This window comes from Taudactylus pleione, unplaced genomic scaffold (assembly GCF_031769625.1).
Source record: "Taudactylus pleione unplaced genomic scaffold, aTauple2 ptg000102l, whole genome shotgun sequence".
NCBI classification, from domain to species: domain Eukaryota; kingdom Metazoa; phylum Chordata; class Amphibia; order Anura; family Myobatrachidae; genus Taudactylus; species Taudactylus pleione.
The window spans coordinates 6,440,266-6,462,386 of record NW_028284504.1 but is presented as its reverse complement, the minus strand read 5'-3'; the positions used below and the strand labels follow the sequence as shown (position 1 = coordinate 6,462,386).

The window sequence follows — 22,121 nt, the reverse complement described above, 5'->3', positions numbered from 1 at the left end:
CTGGTGGGGGGTAAGAAGTAGGTGAAAAGTAAGGAGAAGCACATCTCCCGTACACATACTGCAGAGACCTGGCGGTGAGTGACAGCTCAACTGGGCAGGCAAATTTAAATGTCCCTGGTGCCTCTGAATGTGTAATGACTGAGATGCCCACCATCAGCGTCCATAAATGGTGTTACAATAACTCACCTCTCCGGTGATATCTGTCTTGACTGTATTGAATCAGTCTTGTGTTGATGTGATACAGAATCGGGTCCATTGATATTGTAAAGAATGTCCCAATCCCAGTGAGCCAATCAGACCAATCTTTGCTGCACTACTGAAATTAATGTTACCTGGAGGTAATAGAGTACATCAAGGTAAACAATGCAATCTATAACGGAGATTTACTAAATTGAGTGTAGTGGTCATTGTTTTTGCTCCAGGACCTGGCACAACTACTGACATATATACTGAAATGTATTCATCCTATATAAACACACACAAAAAAAGTTCTCTTGTGTAGTGCACTACTGAGACTCTCCAGTAAGTCGATGTACTTTTTCCTTATCATAAAATAACAAAATTTATTTGGCATATCTTAAAACAACTTCTATTATGGGAATCTCAATTTGAAGGCGAAATATCTTGAAATTATTAAGAAAAGAATTAGTGGTGTTAGAAAAATAGGAAGGGTGTTTAAAAATGTTCTTTTTACTATAACCGCCAACTATTATTTTACAATATATCCAATATTTATTATTTGTGGTGTTACTAATGCTTCATTAACTTAATATTTCATTGCCACTTAGGTGCATATTCCAAATTGCAAACAAATGTATCCCTCCCTATTCAATAAATTATATTACCTGTACTTGGATGTATAACAACATTCTTATTTTATACATAAACAGCAACCCTTTAGATTATAATGTAGGCTATCTGGTATTCACTAGTGCCATGTTATATTTATGTGACATCCAACTGTCAAAGATTTATAATTATAAAATATTTAACATCAACATTTATCACATTCTGTATTCATACTGTGTAGCTAGTTCTACAAATGTTACAGAAAATGCATTAAAAAGTAACAAACTCACATATTACATAAAAAACTTTATTGACCTTATAAGTAAAGATATTGATTATGAATAGCAATTTATTAAATCACATGGTGATGAGAGGACTAGCGGCTGATATTATATAATCTATGTCCACCCCTCCCCCCAAAAAGTCCAGGTCTACGGTAATAACCAAAATGGGCAGTGTCTACCAGTATGGGATGTGGCTGGGTAGATTGGAGTACGTGACCTGTATTTTGCACAGTGGTCTTTATCTGGCACATTGTTCACTATGTTCATGCATAACTCCCGATCAACTCTTGCATAGTAGTAAATAGTGATACACAAAAATATACCAAGAAAAAAAACCCTGAAAATTTGATTAAAAAAACCCTTACTTTAACACTTAATAAAAAAATGGTAATCGAATCCCTTAAATATAATTTCAGTACATATATTTATGTACAAAGTATTATATAAAATAGTGCAAGAATAACATTGTATACTCTGGCATTTACCTTATTGCTCAAATTGCTGTAATGCATAGTGGACACACCAAGGGGCATATTCAATTCCATGTGAAAAGTCCCGTACTTTTCGCATTCCGGCCTTTTCGCCGACATTGCTGGTTGTCAATGCGAAAAAAGTATTGCGTGCATGCCCACTTTTCCCCGTATTCATTTACAAATTGGCAAAAACGGGACCTGGCGAAACTCTAACCTGTGAAAACTACTGTCAGATTTGGGGAAATCAGCCTGACACTGACATTGGGGATCATTCTAGATAACCTCAAATAGCCCTGCTGATGTATTTGGGGTACTAGGGTGTGAAAATAAGTAGTCCCAGCAAATTTGAGGTACCAGAAAATGCGTGCTAGCATATTTTTAAGTTGCTAAAGTGAAGTTTTACAATCATAAAAAAAACACCTACTGCAAGCATCTGGGGCATACTTGGGGACCCCCCTTGAGTCTATTTAGCTAGTTTTTATGTTTGTCCACCAACTTTGGACTTTTTCGCCCCAAACTGAAAGTACTTTTTTGGGGTGATCTAAAGAAGTTTTTAAACTTTTTTTGACAGTTTACCTTTGGGGGACTGACCCAAGGGTGCAGGGTGGTTCCCGCAGCTTTGCGCCCCAAAACCCCAATTTTGCACTGTTTTTCGACACCTATTCATAAGCGAAACTTTTTCGCAGGTCTCATTGCGTTCCACACCGCAGAAAAGTCTTTGGAATTGAATACAGAGGAAACCTTTCGCAAGGCGAAATTACGTCACTCATGATACTTTTCCACAGAAACTTACTTTTCGCACCTAATTGAATACGGCCCTAAATGTGGCAGGGTTACATTTGCAAGAGAGCTTGCAGATGTGCTGAATACAACTAGAGGGCACTATTATATGTAATATGCATTTTTTTTTTTTTTTTTAATCACTGGTTTCAAATTCATGTACTGGCTGCGTATCTCATGAATATTGATTTGCCCTACAAAATGTATACACCTTAATCCTTATTAAACAATGCTTGTGGTCAATTGTTGCAGGGTCATTATTACTTTTACAGAAGGATTACAAAAACTGCTTTGGAAAATGAAGCAGAGTTGTGCCAAGTAAGTAGTAATATACTGTATTGCCTGCTTACCGAGCAACATGACTTGCACATTTTGCGGGCACCACTGATGCAGCAAAAGTTGTATGCTTATCTAAATGCCTTTATGCAGATCCCTTTTATCTTCTATACACCTCTTAATGCATGGAAAAAAAAAAAAAAAAGTGGCAGAGCAATGCCACCCTGCTCTCCCTTCTTAATAAAATGATGTGTTTCCCTTGGAGATACTGAGATTTAGTGTAACCTTCCTGTTTTTGGGTAATACTTTAGAAAAATATTTTTGACAATCTCTACAGTATCTCCAGTAGGAGTAGAACTATATTTCTTGGCATTATAGATGAACTCTTTTTCCACACTGAATACAGCTTGATTGAAGAGGTCTTGGTGGAAGGGTATTTCCACATTGAGGCTCTCAACAAGGCACCACAAAAAAAGACTCCACCGTTCTTTATAATAATCTCGTACAAGGCCACCAAACTGCTTGTTGGCATAGTCCAAAATATTGCCAGTAGGACCCCATAAAGTGAGCTGGTTCCGAGCATTCATGTCATACAGTGACTCCTCCTCTTTGGTGACTGCCATTTGACGAGCGGTTTCCAGCCATCGGCCAAGCAAGAACTGGGGTTGGCTGGATAGGAGATTATCAAGTTCAGGAAGGAGATCGTAAACCAGTACACCACCGGCAGTCATAACTTTTTCTAGATTTTGATTTTCATAAGCAGTTTTGATCTCTTTATAATACTCAGTTACCAGCTGCTGCAAAGCTTCTCTAGTAACATCCACCAGATCATACAGAAACGTGCTACTGTTTGACAGGTGAGGAGTTGCAGAATACATGAACATCCACGCCTCATACAGTTTGCTTTGATTGTAGCAAATGTCTGTGTTCATTTTGAGAGATGGACGCCTAACTAGTGGACTGCGATTGTGGTCCTTCCAGTTCTGGGTACAGTTGTAGACACTTCCAAGAAGCAACTGCCACGCAGACTGAGCATTTGTGTTTTCTTGACCATAACGTCTGATGGAATAACTGGAGATCCACTTGGTAAGGTTAAGAGGCTTAGATGACCAACCAATTTCATTCATCAACTCATATATCATGTCATTCTGTTCAATACCTTCTGGGGTTAGCCCTGTTCCAACCATTGTAGAGTCTTTAAAGGATTTAGCAGCAAAGGGCCCAGTATTCACACTCTCAACCTCTCCATATAACCCATGGTTGCCACCAAAATTATGAAGCATGCACCAAATAAATGGCTGCCCATAGAAAGACTTTGTTGATTGGTAAACAGGTATAGTCTCTGCAAATAAGTCCAGGACAATCATCCTACCGATTGGTACTCCATGGAGTAGGGCTCGAATTTGGTCTGGTTTCCAAAAATGACTATCAACAAATAGCCAGCCCTGCATCAGCCAGATGGCTCCGGGGTCCACTGTAGAAAGGAGGAATGAATGTTACCCATTATAAATGTGCACTTCATAGTATGTAGCACTAATAAAACAAACACAATACATACTAGACATCTTATTGGTAGACCTACACTGTCAATCTTCCTAGAGTCAATTGAAGAAGGACTCACCCTTCTAATCTTCTAAAGCGCACCTGTCATTTTGTAGAATGTTGCCAATCCACTCACTAGGTTCAATGACATCATTAGAGCACACTGAATAAGCAGTATTATGAAACTTGTTTGACTTGCCAAAGTGGTTACCTTAATCGTGTGAAAGTGACAAGTGTTCCATAAAAATATTATTGCTCTGCGGTTTCCTCCAGCTGACTATTTTTAAGCAATTTGCTGTAACTTATCATTTACGGGCTGTTATTCTTTTTTTACCTTAGTGAACTGTAGAAGATAAATATACATTATGAAAGAGACCAATTGCAGAGTGGCAGAGTTATTGGATTTTGGTTAAATCCATCTAGCAGAAATAGTCTGAAAAATATATTTATCTAGCACATTCTAGAAGATAGATAGCTAGAATCTGTTTGGTTGCTATGGGCAACATCTCCACTTCTACAAACCCGCACTTTTGTAAATATACCCCTAGATCTCTGCCAGCTCCAAGATCAGTGCAAAATTCCAGTTATTTTGCAGAGTGGAAATGGCTGTATGCCCTCCTTCACAGCAAGGAACACCCCTTAACACACCCTCTTCATCCCTTTATCTCATCTAAATCATCTATCTGTAAACTAAAATCTAGTTTTTGCAAGTGTGGTATAAAAGATTGACAGTAAAAAATTTGACAGTCAATAGGTCTACACCAAATGGTTAACATGCAATAGGTCGACAGGGAAAAAAGGTTGACTGACAAATGGTCGACCGTGTTAAAAGGTCGACATATTCCAATGGTCAACACACAAATGGTAGACTTTTTTTTTTGTAATTGAGCCCTAATCTTCTCCCTAGTGCTTAGCCTTAACCCTCCCCGTGGTACCTAATCCTCTCCCTATTGCAGCCTAACCCTAAAAATGTTGAAAAAACTATAAAAAACATGGTCGACCATTTGTGTGGCAACCATTTGGACCTTGCGACCTTTTAACCATATCGATCATTTGGTATCAAGCTATTGACTGTCCACCTTTTTATTGTCGATTTTCTACCCGGATACCGCTCCGCTCTGTGCCAGGCATGAGCACTAGTGCACATGTCAGGCATTCCCAGCTAAATATTTAAACATGGGAGCCACACTACCAGATCATTGAGTCTGAATATGGTCAATAATCAACTTGTGCCTAATTAAGGCACTAGTCTGTACAGAAACATACCTATTCAATATTCTGCTTTTCTTAACTTTTCTGCAATCACTGCAAGACCTTTAATTTAAATAAAGCTGTAAACAGCTAGTTTTCTCAAATATAATTACTACATAATATATGTAGTTTAATATACATTTGAAGGGATGATACAGTGCATCCGGAAAGTATTGACAATGCTTCACTTTTTCCACATTTTGTTATGTTACAGCCTTATTCCAAAATGTCCTCAAAATTCTACACACAATACCCCATAATGACATGTAAAAAGATTTTTTTCGATTTTTGCAAATTTAAATAAAAAAAACTAAGAAATCACACGTACATAAGTATTCACAACCTTTGCTCAGTACTTTGTTGATGCACCTTTGACAACAATTACAGCCTCAAGTCTTTTTGAATATGATGCCAAAAGCTTGGCACACCTATCTTTGGGCAGTTTCGCCCATTCCTTTTTGCAGCACCTCTCAAGCTCCATCAGGTTGGATGGGAAGTGTCGGTGCACAGCCGTTTTCAGATCTCTCCAGAGATGTTCAATCGGATTCAAGTCTGGGCTCTGGCTGGGCCACTCAAGGACATTCACAGAGTTGTCCTGAAGCCACTCCTTTGATATCTTGGCTGTGTGATTAGGGTCGTTGTCCTGCTGAAAGATGAACCGTCGACCCAGTGTGAGGTCAAGAGCGCTCTGGAGCAAGTTTTCATCCAGGATGTCTCTGTACATTGCTGCATTCATCTTTCCCTCTATCCTGACTAGTCTCCCAGTTCCTGCCGCTGAAAAACATCCCCACAGCATGATGCTGCCACCACCATGCTTCACTGTAGGGATGGTATTGGCCTGGTGATAAGCGGTGCCTGGTTTGCTCCAAACATAACGACTGGCATTAACGCCAAAGAGTTCAATCTTTGTTCCATCAGACCAGAGAGTCCTTCAGGTGCATTTTGGCAAACTCCAGGTGGGCTGCCATGTGCTTTTTACTAAGGAGTGGCTTCCGTCTGGTCACTCTAATATACAGACCTGATTGGTGGATTGCTGCAGAGATGGTTGTCCTTCTGGAAGGTTCTCCTCTCTCCACAGAAGAATGATGTAGCTCTGATAGAGTGACCATCGGGTTCTTGGTCACCTTCCTGACTAGGGCCCTTCTCCCCCAATCGCTCAGTTTAGACAGCCGGCCAACTCTAGGAAGAGTCCTGGTGGTTCCGAACTTATTCCATTTACGGATGATGGAGACCACTGTGCTCATTGGGATCTTCAAAGCAGCAGATATTTTTCTGTACCCTTTCCCGAGATTTGTGCTTCGAGACAATCCTGTCTCGGAGGTCTACAGACAATTCCTTGGACTTCATGCTTGGTTTGTGCTCTGACATGCTCTGACATGCACTGTCAAGTGTGGGACCTTATATAGACAGGTGTATGCCTTTCAAAATCATATCCAATCAACTGAATTTACCACAGATGAACTCCAATTAAGCTGTAGGAACATCTCAAGGATGATCAGTGGAGACAAGATGCAACTGAGCTCAATTTTGAGCTTCATGGCAAAGGCCGTGAATACTTATGTACATGTGATTTCTTACAGGTATTTTTTTTTTATTAAATTTGCAAAAATCTCAAAAAACTTTTAACATGTTGTCATTGTAGGGTATTGTGTGTAGAATTTTGAGGACAAAAATTAATTTATTTCATTTTGAAATAAGGCTGTAACATAACAAAACGTGGGAAAAGCGAAGCGTTGTGAATACTTTTCGGATGCACTGTACATCTGTAAACAATATTTTATAGTATTTTACACACACCAGCCATCACACAAAGTTGCTATTTCTACAAAAACACAGGCTAATACTAGGTACACACTGGCCAACATATCGTCCGCTCAACTGAACGGCTGATATATCGTGTGTGCGTCAGCCAGTGTGTACCAGCGATATGTCTGAACAACATCATTCACAGACATATCATGATGGCTGTGCTGCACAGCCAATGCCCAATATATCAGCAGACATGCAGTCAGCGGCCCGCCCGTACACTTTGGTGCACGGGCTGGCCGTGATTGACAGCTCAACTGGGCAGGTGCATGTAAAAGCCCGCCCAGTGGTGACGTCAGTTACGATGTATAGGGCAGTCTGTGCAGAACATATGTTCTGCACAGACTGCATATATATCTGCAGATCAGTCAATCGGCAAATTTATCGGTCAGGTGTGTACCCACCTTAAGAAATAAGCGTCTTACAATAATACTGATTGGCGACCCATGATTGCTAGACTTATTCAGATTTAACCATTCAGCCCCCACAATTGGTAAAAAACTAATTTATTTTTACTTGAGGAGACTCTGGTTTAATGATGGGACATTGTCAACAATGAAGTATTCAGTGTATATTGGATTTAATAGAGCAGCTTCTACAGGTCTTTACTGCATTGCCTGGGCCTAATGCTACTGCAATGCCATGCTGGGATTTCCTATTCCCAATAGTTGGGACTGTTCCCAACACCCCAGTGTCGGCAACCAGGATACCATTTCTTATCTGCTAGCCACTGCTTCACCATTATAAATAAGTGGGGGCATGTAGTCAAAACAAAGTTTCACTTTTTTTAAATTTTGACCCTACCATCATCCATGGATTTAAAGGTAGCACTACTGATTGCAGACAAGTAGGCTGGGTCAGAACAGGTTGGTTCCATCTCATTGAAGGTGTCCGCACTGTAAATATGGTCAGTTCCGAACTCCCGGATTATTTCACTCATAAAGAGTCCTCCGATCTTGTGAAAAAGGGGATCCTCGGGGTCCAGAAGATAGCTGCAGGAATATGTACAATTGAAGCTGCTCCATCCACCAAGTCTGGTCACGTTGATTTTAGGAAATACCCTGTAGAGCAAACAGTAGAGTAAGAAAATATACAAACTTTCACTATTGTGTGCAGATACTTTGCTTTTACAGAGGAAAGAACTCCCTTGGCAGTGACCGCAATGAAAATGCTAACTACAATTTCCTTAACAATCTGTTCACCATAAATCCATTAATATCTATTATTATGGAGTACAGCTCTTAATTCTTACTGGGGGTATTGGAAGCCTTGAAGGTTAAGCAACATGTATTGTGAAGACATTGCTGATTGATACTGACTGGACAATACTTGCAGTCATCCAATCTCCAGCACTAAAACCAATACTATAACCAATTTACTGTACACAGACATACTGTATGTATAATTTTGTTTTCCACTCTGCAACTAAATTGATGAATAAACTAGCTATTCTTTGAACTGTATAAGACTAATTTGCTATGACGAGTCTCATCTTTCACATTTTAAAAAAAATGTACGCACTGGCGTTCTCTTAATCTGATCTTTATCCTAAGCTGCATTCACAATTCTATTGAAGAACTGCTGATAGAACAAAGCATGTCTTGCATCTACTGTACTAACAATGTGTTTGTCATAGACTTCAGTGAACCCTATCTGCAGGCATGGTGATGTTGTGTTCGGTGAACACAGCTTTTGAGTGTTCACTGAACCCCTGTGCAAAAGCCCCAACACTACCAGCCTACTTGCTTATCTGGCACTGGGACTCTAGAGTTTGAATGGCCAGCCTTTTCTCTGTTACCTGTGCAACAGTAACTGTATTTGGTCTACTACCCTCTAAGTTATTAGTGACAGATAGACAGAATTGGTATCAATTTAAAATATGTTGAGTGTACTGTATGTATTATATTAGTTGTTTAGAGAAATCTTGATTTCTCTTTTGCCAATGTTATTAGAGGGGGTGGGGAGGTTGAGAGGTAATCTGCTTCTTTTATCTGCTTATCAGCAACACTCATGTAGTTTACCTACCTTAGTAGACTTTGTGGTATGTGTCCAGCAAATGCAGGCAGCACTGCCATCATTCCAAGAGACCTCATCCTTTCTAAGATCTTGTTCTAAGTCACAAACATATTTGTAGAACATTCATTCATTCTACCAGTAATTAATGTATGCCAACTGAACCATCATGAAATGGCTAAGCATAAACAAGAAGAGAGTTTGACAAAATGATGAAACCAGGGGAAGCTGCCACTCAATGACTGGGTTAATGTCATCTATTTACATACCCAGACCTGTATATAAAATAATGAACATGTAGGATATAGTCTTAGAGTAGGCACCTCTTACCTGCAAGGAAAGCTGGTTTTGCATCCAGTTGTAGGACAGCGGACCGCCCCAAGTGTGGATATTCCCCATCCGAGCCCAGGCCAAGAAAGCTGGACCAGCGAAAAATTCATTTATTTCTGATTGGTTTAATCCCAAAGACAAAAACACCTAAAATAAAAAAATATATATTTAAGTGCAAATCTTATTTACCACAGAGTGAAGATCTAATGGAATTAATGTAAGTACACTAACCAAAGTAATGATGATGATACAAACTACGTTTACAGTCAAGTATACCTCAACATTCTAAAAAAAACAAAAACCATACAGTAGGTAATTTACAGAGTACATAATTTGCACACAGGAAGATCTTGGCTGTAGACTGAAGCCCTATCCGCTCGTGAGAACTCTTTGAAACAGAAGTGCGACTATGGGCCATATTCAATTAGCGACAAAAATCCGTTTTCGGCGATAAAGTATCGCGAGTGACGTCATTTCGCCATGTGAAAAGTTTCCTCCGTATTTAATTCTGAAGCCTTTTCGCCGAAGCAAAAACTCCATGCAATGGAACCTGTGAAAAAGTTTCGACTATGAATAGGTGTCGAAAAAAAGTGCAGAATTGGGGTTTTGGGGTGCAAACTTCGGAAAAAACCCTGCACCCTTGGGACAGTCCCCCAAAGGTAAACTGCACACAAATAAAAAAAAAATAATAATTTAGATCACCCCAAAAAAGTACTTTCATTTTGGGGGCAAAAAAGTCCAAAGTTGGGGGACAAATGTAAAAAATAGCTAAATAAACTCCAGGAGGGTCCCCAAGTATGCTCCAGGTGTTTTTAAATTTGCAGGTGGATTTTTTACGTTTTTAAAAACGTCACTTTAGCAACTTTAAAATATGCTAGCACCCATTTTCATGTACCCCAAATTTGCTGGGACTACTTATTTTCTGCAAAAAAAACAGCTAAATGCTATTCTTCACCACTTCTGCAAAGACGCTAATTAGCAGCTATTGACAGAATTTAAGTACCCCAAATGCCTTAGCAGGCCTATTCGGGGATGTCTATAGTGATCCCCAATGTCAGTGCATCTTTTGGGGAATGTCTGGCTAATTTCTTCAAATTTGACAGGACTTTTCGCCAAGTCCAAATTCGTCGGGTCCCGTTTTTGGCGATTTCTAACTGAATACGGAGAAAATCGTGGACGAGCGTGATACTTTTTCGCAAGCAAAACCAGCGATGTCGGTGAAAAGTTCGGCATGCGAAAAGCACGGGACTTTTCACGTCTAATTGAATATGCCCCTGTGTGCGCTCAGAGGTGAGTATTCCGAAGTAGTGCACAGTGCAAAACTCTTTTTTCCTTTGTACTCAGCCCTTCGAGTACAATCATTTTTCTATTCTTCATCTAAAATGATTTACTTATGCTAAAATTTTGGGGTAGAGCATCTGACATATGCCCTAAGTGTAAAATTAGTAGCGGTACTTTCTGGCACCTTCTATGGGATTGTCCGGTGGTTAGCAGTTTTTGGAATAAGGTTCTGAGAGTTTTGTCAAATACAGGTATTGCTCCCACTTTACCTACGCCATTGACGTGCTGTTTAGGCTCTATGGACGATGAGGTAGTGGACAGATATCTTAAGCAATACATTGTCAATATGTTTACACTAGCTAAAGTATGTGTGGCTCGGTCGTGGATGGCTCCTACAGGACCAGATTATAATGCTTGGCTGTCCTTGGTCCGTACCACTGTTGAACATGAAAAACATGTGTTTATTTGTCGCAAAGCTGAGAAGAAGTATGAACGTATCTGGAGCAGTTGGCTTAAATCCTGTTATGCCCGTGCATTGCCTAATGATTGACCGGTATATTATTGTTAGGATAATGAGGTGGATTATTACTTTGTTGGAGATGGGCCAGAGATTTGTGGACAGGGGCTACCACAATAATGAGATTGAAGAGGCTATCAATAAATGTATGCAGATCAAGCGAGAGGATGCATTGGTTAACAAAGCTCCGAAGGTTGGAAACACCAGGATGATATTTTCCTCCACGTATTCGATTGCCTCTAAGCATATTCGTGAAGTGGTGCTACGACACTGGCACATTCTACAATGTGATGAGAATATAGGGTCACTGTCAGGACAAACCGCTCTTCTGTTATAAAAGAAGCACTAACATCAAACAGATATTGTCTAAATCTGACATAGGACCCATTTCCAATAAAAATTGGTTACGCTCCAAAAATGGAGCATACAAATGCCATGGGTGTGTCAACTGTCAGTTTCTAATTCTAGGCACTCACTTTTTGGATCCTAAAAGTAACATCAGTTATGAAATTCGTCATCATTTAGACTGTAACAGTCGGTTTGTGGTCTATCTAATTAAATGCCCCTGCAACTTGCTCTATGTGGGTAAGACTATCCGTACGCTCAAGGAGAGAATTGCCCTCCATCGTTCCTCAATTAAGAAAGCTTTGCATATGGTCGATACTAATACGCCACCTGTTGCAAGACATTTCGCCACAGCTAAACACCTAATTAAGGATTTTAAATGTATGCCGATAGATTGCATTCTTCCCCTAAGACGAGGTGGTGACAGGAATAAGTTCCTATTACAGAGGGAAAGCTTTTGGATTGACCGATTGAACACTGTTGTACCCAATGGGCTTAATGAGGGTCAATATTTGAGCTGTTTTCTTTGATTTTTCTAGTTGAGTTCCTGTCTATCTATATATCCTGTGCTCTCCATTATATGTCTTTTTGTATATGTTTTTTGTTATTTTTAATTTTTTTGGGTATTGCTATATTGATATGTGTTGTCTATTGTCATGTATCGTTTATGTGTCATATTGTGTTTATTACTGGCATTCTGATATGATTGTAATGCACTTGAGCCATTTATAGCCACTTAATTTAGCGGATTGATATGACTTGTTTTGGGTCATTATATTTCCCCTAGCACGCATCATTGGCTATATTGCCTTGCCTATTTTTTGGCTTTATTATGATTATGCGACTCCGTGGTTACCGCTTTTGTGTTGTCTAGGATACCGTCACGTCATTCCCGATCATGTGATCGGGTCTGTCACGTGGTTCGGCTACACGTTGTTCCCCACGTGTGCGCCTAGCCACTTCCTGGAACCGTTGTGTACAGAGGGGTGGACGCGCGCACCTGTGGGTAAGTTTACTAATGTGTGTGGCTCTATATATGGCTCATTGTGCTTTAGTCTTTTCTGCTCTTGATAAAGGCGCATGCAGCGCCAAAACAGCTGTCGAGATTAGGCTTGCTGCTCTAGGGTCCGGTGAGATGCATACTGACAGTTTGGTGACCACCCTGGTTTCTATTAAGTATATTATCAAGTTATACTTCACCTTTGTTGGACTCTATCAGTGACTGTTATCATTCATCCTGCCGCTCTCTGCTGCTATTGAATACAGATTTTTTTTGCATTAATTTATTGTATCTGCTATATATATATATATATTTTTTTTTTTTTAATTCTTTTTTTTCTCTATGTTTATTGTTTTGGTATACAGATTAATATTATATTTTTTATAAGCAATGGATCTGGGAAGCAGATATATATATATATATTTATTTATTTTGTTTGGTTATTTGTTAATGTATTTCTATAAACCAATAAAAATGTACTCAATTTAAAGAATAAAATAAAAATTATTTACTTTAAAAAATCATGAGCAGGACAACATTGGGACTTTACTAAACAGTATGTGGAAATTGTGTGCATGTTGAACTTATTACATTGCTTGAAATGCACCTAGAAAATAACCATCTCTGCCAATTTATAAAATGGAGGAATAAAATGAGTTCCAAGTGTATGAGCAGTAGAGGCAGAATAAAGGTCGCGTGGATACAAAATGCTTTTACAAACACTCCCTACACACTTAGCTGACGGACTGACCACTTTTGGTAAGCATACAAACTTACCAATTGTCTGCTTGATATATCTGGCCAGTAGAACCAGCTGTGATGTCATTGTCGCTGGTTCTGGGCCAGCATATAGGTTGGCCAGTCGGTCGTGTGTACACACAAGCAGATGAGAACGATATACAGTATCTTCCAGATATATCGCATCTGTTGTGTTGTACGGCCGAATCGATACATCTGGGAAAGTCATCATTCACAGATATCTGTACACACTGCCCAAAGTATTGAACGATATATCTTGCAGTGTGTACCAAGCATTAGGCTACATATACACGGGTTGGGTATGATATCCCAGCTGTCGGGATGCCGCTAGTCAGAATACCGACAGCGGCAACTTGACAGCCAGAATCCCAACAGCCATAGTAGTGAATGGTGAGTATTTTTGTAACCCCTACCCTAACCCACCCTTCTCGGTGCCTAAGCCTAACCCTCTCCCCCTAGTGCCTAAACCTAACATACCCCCTCCCCCCGATGCCTAAACCTAACCAACCCCCTAGTGACTAAAGCTAACCTCTCCCTCCCCGCACCCTAATCCTAACCATCCCTCCCTGGTGCCTAACCCAAACCCTCCCCCTAGTGCCTAACCCTAACCCCGCTAGCTAACGCTACCCTCCCCCTGCACCCAGATACTTACCTTTGGGATGCAGACGGTCGGAATACTGGTGCAGGGATCCTGACCTGTCAGAATTTCGGTGCCGGTATTAAAACCGTCGGCATCCGCACGCCGGGATACCAACTACATCCCCATATACACTGATGTCTGATGTGCGGTTTTAACAGCATTTTAGAATTTACTTTTTACAATGCGTTTAAAAGCTGTAAAACACCAAAAAGCATTTGGAAAAACACTACAGCAACAGAAAGCAAGCATGAGTATCAGGTCAGGACGAGCCATGTAGTAATGTCCTCACATACCAGTGTTACATATTAGAGTGCTCTAGCTATAGAGTCTTTGGTGGTCGGTTAGGCCTCCTACCTGTGTTGTTCTAGATTAATTTAACTCCGAGAAGCACCTCCACGATCATACATTTACTGAATTGATATGGTACACTTATTTTGATTATTAGTTGTCATAGCACGCTGTACCCCCCCCCCCTTACTCGCTTGTATATATAATTGGTGATTATCTACCTGAGAGGTGATATCCCATTTCTTCCCCTTCCCTGCTCTTTAACGATATTACGGCTGCATTTCCCCATGGTTTTACAGAAAATCACGGTCAGCCTCTTAGCAGTACAGAAGTAGTAACGCATTTGTGCTGTACACAAATAAAAGCTGAAAGTATAACAGATGTCTTGCACCCCTTGAACGTGATTAATGCACATTAGTGAGACTACGGTAAAGGTCTAGCAGCGGTGTGTCTCTTTTACAACCACAATTCAAATATAATATTTTGATGCCATCTAGTGGCTGGAAGAGAGATGAAAGTGGTTATTCAATAGTCTTTCACAACAAACGTGAGTTCTAAACCCTTTTTTGTGGGTTCAGCTAATATAGTCCCCCCACCCCAAGACTTCAACCCCCTTGTAACCTGAAGCAATGAGAAGCGGCAACTCATTCCGAGTATATCTAAAGGCTATATTTGTATGAGAGCTCCACTTTAAGAAAGGGATCATGGTTAATAATACACAAATGCAAGAATAAATAGAACAATTAAGGTGCGTACACACTAGATGATATGCTCCCTGAGCGAAATCGTCTAGTGTGTCCCCGGCAGGGTGTGCTCAATGTCGTTCATGACATTGAGCACACCTGCTGAACGATATCATTAACGATATCGTTCAGCGCCAGGCTCTCTTCCCCCATTCCCCAACATGCAGCAACCTGACGATATCGTCAGGTTGGCCTGCATGTTAACCCGATGAACGATGATGACGAACGACCCGCGGGAACGCGCGTCGTCGTTATCGTTCATCGTTTTCGTGATAAAAATTGACAATAAAGTGGACGACTGAACGATAACGATATGGTTCTCATTCAGTCGTCCACTTTAATCGCCCTGTGTGTATGCACCATTAGGGAATATACCCAACATTTGCTCTCCTAGAGCGGATTAAAAAATAAATAAATAAATATTTAGCAAATATGTTAAAAAGTAATGTCTCAATGAAATACAACTTTAAATGGCTGTTCTACCAACATGCAGCATTCATTTTTTGTTTTTGTTTATAGTATGTCCTCCTAAATAACAACACTTACCATCATTTATATATCAATTCAGCATTTTAAAAGCCAGAAGTATGTGAATGGTTACTATACGTGTCTAGAAATAGCATAGATGACACATTAGCCATACTATAAATGGTAAAAAGAGCATTCTGCTGTAAAGCACTGGTTCTCCAGATGCATACAGATCTGTCACATCACTTTATTTTTCTGCTTCAGACCCAATCTTTTATTATTTGTTTTTATTGGCCATGGAATGAACACACAATCTGTGGGTACAACTCTATCCAATACACAGAGCATAGTGAATCTATGTCAGGAAGATAATGCAAAACATTTAGTATAAGCTGCAGTAGAGCCATAGGATGTATTACATATAAGTTATAATTGATCAAAGTTTGACAAACCCGTAATAAAAAATCCTCATTACATTAGATAGAAAATGTTAATACATAAAAAAACATCAATTGCAGATTATATTAACAACAATTTGTAGAAGTGCTCTAAATTTAAATTACACTACCTAAAGATGTGGCCATATACATCTTACCTCCGTGCACTACACGTCGCGGTAAACATAACATGTGAGCGCCGTGCGACTCGTTAGTACAGTGTGTCTTTTAGTGCAACGTTTTACCTTCAAATGCATCTTACTCGCAAAGCGATGTTAACAGGATGCACAAACAGCAGCATATGTGGCATGCCTTCTGTATATTCTGTGTGCAACTGCGGGTGTATCTGCATGCCAAATGCTACAGTACAGTGCCAGTGACACTGTAATGTAGCATTGCATGGCGCGACTAGAATGGCTGTTTAACGCGTAAGGAAGTAAGATGTGGACACATCTGTATTTATGCAACTTGCCTGCTATGCTAACTCACTAACCTTCTCCAATGTCATTGGCACTACAAGTAAAGTAGCAGATAGTGAGGAATAATGGACAAGATATTCTAGCTGGCGAGGCATACAGAGAGTGAAAGACAGCCTCCAACGAACCCATGAAGATGCCCTGATGCAGACACAGTAGCCAGGGGAGGCATAGCTATCAGGAATTTAATAAAAACAGCCAAGCATTGGAACACCATCAAATATTTCCATTTGATGGTGGCAAACATCAGACCTTACCCTCAAATGGTAAAAACACTACCATCGAACAAAAACATTGTTGGTTAGTAACCATCGGATTCCAATATCCATCCCTACGCGGAACCTGCAAGTGTACTCCGGCCACCACTCTTCCCCCGTGAAGTGCTCCCTCTCCAGCGTGGTGTTCCTGCTCAGCCACACGTCCTCAGTGAGTAGGAGGCACCTCCCATGGAAGTCAGCGCTGTTCTCAGACAGGGGCACCATGGCAAGGAAGCTCAACAGGAAGCCCAGGAAATACAGGGTACATTATGCAAAGAGGACATTGCTCATCACCATGTTTGGCAGCTGGGGAGGCGTGCGCATGGAGGCTGTGGAAATATGCACAGGTTCCCAGCCCCGGGGACATGCTGACGATAATGCTTATGGTAGCTGCAGTACAAATCTCTCATCCATTATCCTCCTGCCCCAGCACATCCCAGTGGCCAGGCTCCAGCCAGCTGCAGGGCAGCAGCAGTGGGGGTTGTGGTGACACTGGTGAGATGCAGGGGGTTGTGGTGAGATGCAGAGGCCTATGGAGTGTGATGCAGAGAGCTGTGGTAAGAAGCAGAGGCCTGTGGTGAGATACAAGGGGCTGTGGCAAACTATAGAATGAGTGGTGAGATGCAAGGGTCTGTGGAGAGATTAAATTGCTCCTGTGCTCTACTTATATAATTGCTGATCCATCACAAGTTCATTATTATTGTGGTACTGCCCAACTGATAAAGCTGTTACATATCAAGCATACTAAATACACAATGATGTTCTAAACATCCATAACCCTTAGTAAATGCAGTCTTATATCCAATTATTATACAATAATATAATACATTTCTTATTCAGCCTGCCATGACCCCAAACCATCATGGCCACACCCTCTTCACACAAAATAAAAGAATGGTAATAGAAGGATTGTTGTGGAGTACAATGTAAATCTAGGACAGAGGAAAGTTGTACCCGTTGCCATATAGCCTCCTGTCCTGTGAATGCAAGGGGCAAATTGATTCCATTAAGTGCCATCCAGTCGATCTCTTTCTCCCATCTAGCCCAGTCCCACCACACAAATGAGTAACTGGAGGTGCAGACGTTTTGATAGTAGCGGAACCTAGAAACAGAACAGAGAAGTATGTGAGACAGTGGAAAAAGGACCACCAAGGTAGGTACCTACTCTCTGCTCTTAGAAGACGCCCCAACATACATAAAGTGTGTGTATTTGTGCAGAGATGTAGAAAAACCTGAAAAAGGAGCATTGCACAAAAGTCCAACCTCCTGCTACTCCTTTCCAAAATTGAAACTCCTCCTAAATCAATGCTTAAATTATTAATGCGACCATAATCACATAATCTCCCGGAATGTTCGGGGAGATTCTCAAATATCTGAAGACTTTCTTGGACTCCAGGTAGATGAGGTCAGCCTCCCACTTCCTAAAACCCAAACTGCTTGATGACACAAACTGTCTCATTCAGACTCGGTCGAAAGCGCTGAGCGCTCGCAACCGGGTCAATGTTAAGGCCCTGCGCACGCACAAGCCCAGGATCGAGAGAGAAACTCTCGCTCCGGAGCTCACTACAAAAGGGGCGGCTGCCGATATTGATCGACAGTTCGCCCCGTTTTGTAGGCGGGGCGAGGGGGTGGCTACACAAACGGAGGCGTTCCCAAGCGAACGCCTGCCGTTTTGTGGGCGGCCGCACTGACATCAGCAGTGATGTCAGTGGGGAGCTTCTTGCTCGATCAGAGCAGGAAGCTCCCTGGGGCTTGCGGTTGCCGAGACCCAACCTTAGGGTCTCGTCGCAAGCCCCGATGGTCACGATGGTCTTGACCATCGCGACCATCACCTTGGTCGGTCGCTAAGCTGTGGGTGGTAACCCACAGCTTAGCTAGCGACCAGGAGGCCGCACTTAAAAAATCAAGCGGCCTCCCTCATTCAGAGAGCGATCGCATCTTGCGACCGCCTCTGAATGAGGGCCAATGTGTGTTGAATGGAGTTATTGTTGGGACAGAAGGAAATACTGGCAGTGTATAGTGGGGTGTGGGGCCATGATGACGTGATCACTGTACCACACACTCCCCCTTGATACTCCAACCTGGCTTCACCCTCCTTACGGGAAAGCAACTTTATGGTGCAAAATGGGTCTTAATAAATATATAGGAGTATACCAGATGACCAGTGAAGTGTACAATTAAAGTCCTTTTAAAGGGTGAAAATGGCTTAGCCCAGTGGTTCTCAAACTCTGCCCTCAAGGCACCCTAACAGTTCAGGTTAGAAGGATTTACCATGCTTGGGCACAGGTGACTTAATTAGTACCTCAGTCTTGATTTACTCATCTGTGCTCAACCATGGATAGCCTTAAAACCTGTACTGTTAGGGTGCATTGAGGACCGAGTTTGGGAACCTCTGGATTAGCCCCTTAACACAACAATAATCGTGCTCCACAAAATAAAATCTTAAGTTTCATACTGCATCACAAAATGTGTATTGGAGTTACTACCATACTTGCCAACTCTCCCTGAATGTCAGGGAGACTCCCTGAAATAGTAACAATCTCCCTGACTTCCTGAAGAGTCCAGCAATCTCCCTGATTACACCTTACCCCCATTATGTAGCAATTCTATACTAGTAGTAAGATATATATACATTCAAATGGGATCATCAGTGCCATTTCCCTGCATTGGTTATAAGGTACAATGATCAGTGTGTTTTCATCAACAAGAAGATATTGCTGAGCAACAACTGCTGCTGAGCTTGTTTCCATTTGGATGTAAGTCAACTTTATGGCACGCCTCTCAGACAGAACAGTACATGTCCATGTTAATGCTGTGCTCATAGGTTATTTTTTTCACAATCTCCCTGAAATGCTTTTTCAAAAGTAGACAAGTATGGTTACTACACCTTCCAACTACTCCTGCTGCCCTATACAAACTGCTACTCCTTCACAAATGCCTCCATTTTTGCTCTGCAACTCTATGCCTTTTGGTAGAAAAGAAAAGCAGGTGCATTTGCACAAACTGGGGTGATTTTTAAGCCCAAAGATTTTGCTTTCTGTATATGGTCTTCACACCTATAGAGTATAAGGTATGAGATTTTGATACCACCATATGAGAGAGTACCTGTAGAAACCCTCCAGAAAAGTTACCTTGAATATATTCCATCTCCCTGAGAGTTCGGCATGCTATTTAGAACACGTGTGACAATTACCTCTTTGTACTGAATATTTTACTATACTACACATTGGTATTACCAACCTTTTTTTTCACATATCCATGGAATCGCCCACATACCTACTGAGTGTCAACATCGACCATCTATTTTGGATAAGTATATCTTGCTTACCACTTACATCATTCCCTCCATGTTAGCGCCATCTTCCTTGCAGACTACCATTTTTCATTATGATTGTGGAAGATCTTAATCGATTAGAAAGAGATGATACTTGCATTGATACAAGGGGAAGAAAGTAGGATATTACAAGCTGCAATTCCAAAAGAACTGGAGGTGGCAGTCCTGTGGAACAACAGTCCAGTGTTGAGGAGAAATGTAACCGGCCCCCTGACCCCACTTCTACTGTTGGAAACTCTAACGAAGCTCTACTTATCACCATGGTGAAGATGATGGAACACGTATGCAAACCCCAGTGAAATTATCAGAGACTGAGGTCTTTTTCAGGAATTGTACCTGTTGGCGAGGCTTTTTATGAAGTATGGAGAGAGTTTATATATTTAAGAGAATGGACATGTTCAGAACAGATAAAGAGGCAAAGGACCTCCCACAGAAGATGTGTAGGCCATCAAGAGAAGTGATCTCAAGTCTACTGCATCCAACTACATAGTAGCTCTAGATGGAAATGATGGAGTAACCTGACCTTCTTTATAAGTAACAGCATATGTACATTGTATGTATCAAAGACCTCAGTTACATATATAGATTAGATAAGGCAATAAGTGGTAGAGGGTGGGGGCTTGAATTCAGCTGAAGTTTACGAGCCGGTTTGACCAGGTCTGCAGATGGGCTCTGACTCAAGATCGAATTGCTCAAAAGCTAAGATGTACCTTTTTCTTGAGTGCCAGCTCAAGCTCTCATACTGTTAGTAAAACAGGTCCAAGTAGAAGAAGCGGTGATAAGATATCCCCAAAAGCAAATCTGTGAATCTCCAAACAGAAGTAGTAGAACCCGCCGCTGAATGAGTAAAGACTGTAATAGGACAGAAAATAGGACAGAAAAAATAGTTTGAGCTCATAAGTCTACAGAAAATGAAGGAGATTGAACAGTCAAGTTACTCCAGCCAGAGGGAGAAGTCTGATCAGAAAAAAATACTTTCAAATATGTTACAACTGTGGAGAGCTTGGACATCTGTCAAGAGAAGTGGGAGAGCGTGGACCTAAAAGAACACCCCACTCCTCGTGACCAGCTATCCACCCTTGGTTCCTTTCAATTGTGAATGTAAATACTGTGAGGATTATTTTACATAGCTGGAGCAGGATGCCTCAGAGATTGATGGGACTGGTGCCTCTAGTCCCTATTGAGTTCAATGGGAAAAGCTACTTTGCTATACTGGATAGCGGCTCACAAGTATTCATCATATTCGAGGGATGTTTCCAAATGAACTTACCCATGGAAGAGATACACCCTTTATTTGGGGCCTCAGAGAAACATGATACTCTTACCTGGGATACTGCAATGTAGTTGTGAAACTTCCCAAAGAAGTTGCTGGAGTTGACAAAGAAGTACTTGTGGTCGCTCTAGTGAGCCCTGATTCTGAAGAAGGAAGACAGGGTGTGCCAGTTATTATTGGGACGAATGTCCAGCTGTTTTACACTCTGGTGAGATGAAGCCGAGAAGTGGGGGAAGAATACTCCAGGACCTTACTATGCACCCTGTATGCTTAGGAGTCTACAAGAAGATAGAGATAGGTGGAGTCTGCTGTGCAATCTTACTGTCTCCTGAAAGTTTCTCTGACTGTTTTGAAGGGTCTGTTGCTGGAGAAGTGGCCTTAGAAAACTAACACAGAAGATGCTCCAACGGTCTGTAGTATTTTCTAAGGGAGAATGGGACTTAGATGTAGAACACCAAGCAATCTAGAAGATTGGTCCCAAATGAGCTGTATTATGTCCGTAAACATTTGCAAGGAGTGTTTGAAAATTATATCATAGAAAAATCTGATAGCCACTATGCTTCCCCAATAGTAGTAGCTTGAAATAAGTATTGAAATTTCTGGATGTGTGTAGAGTATAGAACTCTTAACAAGCACACTATTCCTGATAAATACAGAATGCTCAGAATGGAAGAGGCCTTCAACTGTATTCAAGGTAGCAGGTGCTTCTCTGTGCTGGATTTCAGGAGTGGATATTAGCAGATCGTGATGAGTCCTGAA

At 41.1% G+C, this 22,121-nt stretch overlaps 1 protein-coding gene across 1 annotated transcript in view; it reads right to left on the bottom strand.

The window, feature by feature from the left end:
• Window positions 1-1,082: 1,082 nt before the first annotated feature.
• NAGLU (N-acetyl-alpha-glucosaminidase) overlaps window positions 1,083-22,121 on the bottom strand; it is a 31,721-nt gene continuing 10,682 nt past the window's right edge. Inside the window, exons 2-6 of the mRNA XM_088470709.1 lie at window positions 17,710-17,857; window positions 9,545-9,691; window positions 9,227-9,312; window positions 8,006-8,262; window positions 1,083-4,076 (exon numbers count right to left, since the gene is read on the bottom strand). Coding sequence (XP_088326835.1) covers window positions 2,878-4,076; window positions 8,006-8,262; window positions 9,227-9,312; window positions 9,545-9,691; window positions 17,710-17,857 — 1,837 coding nt within the window. The 3' untranslated portion in view covers window positions 1,083-2,877. The remainder of the gene's footprint in view (window positions 4,077-8,005; window positions 8,263-9,226; window positions 9,313-9,544; window positions 9,692-17,709; window positions 17,858-22,121) is intronic.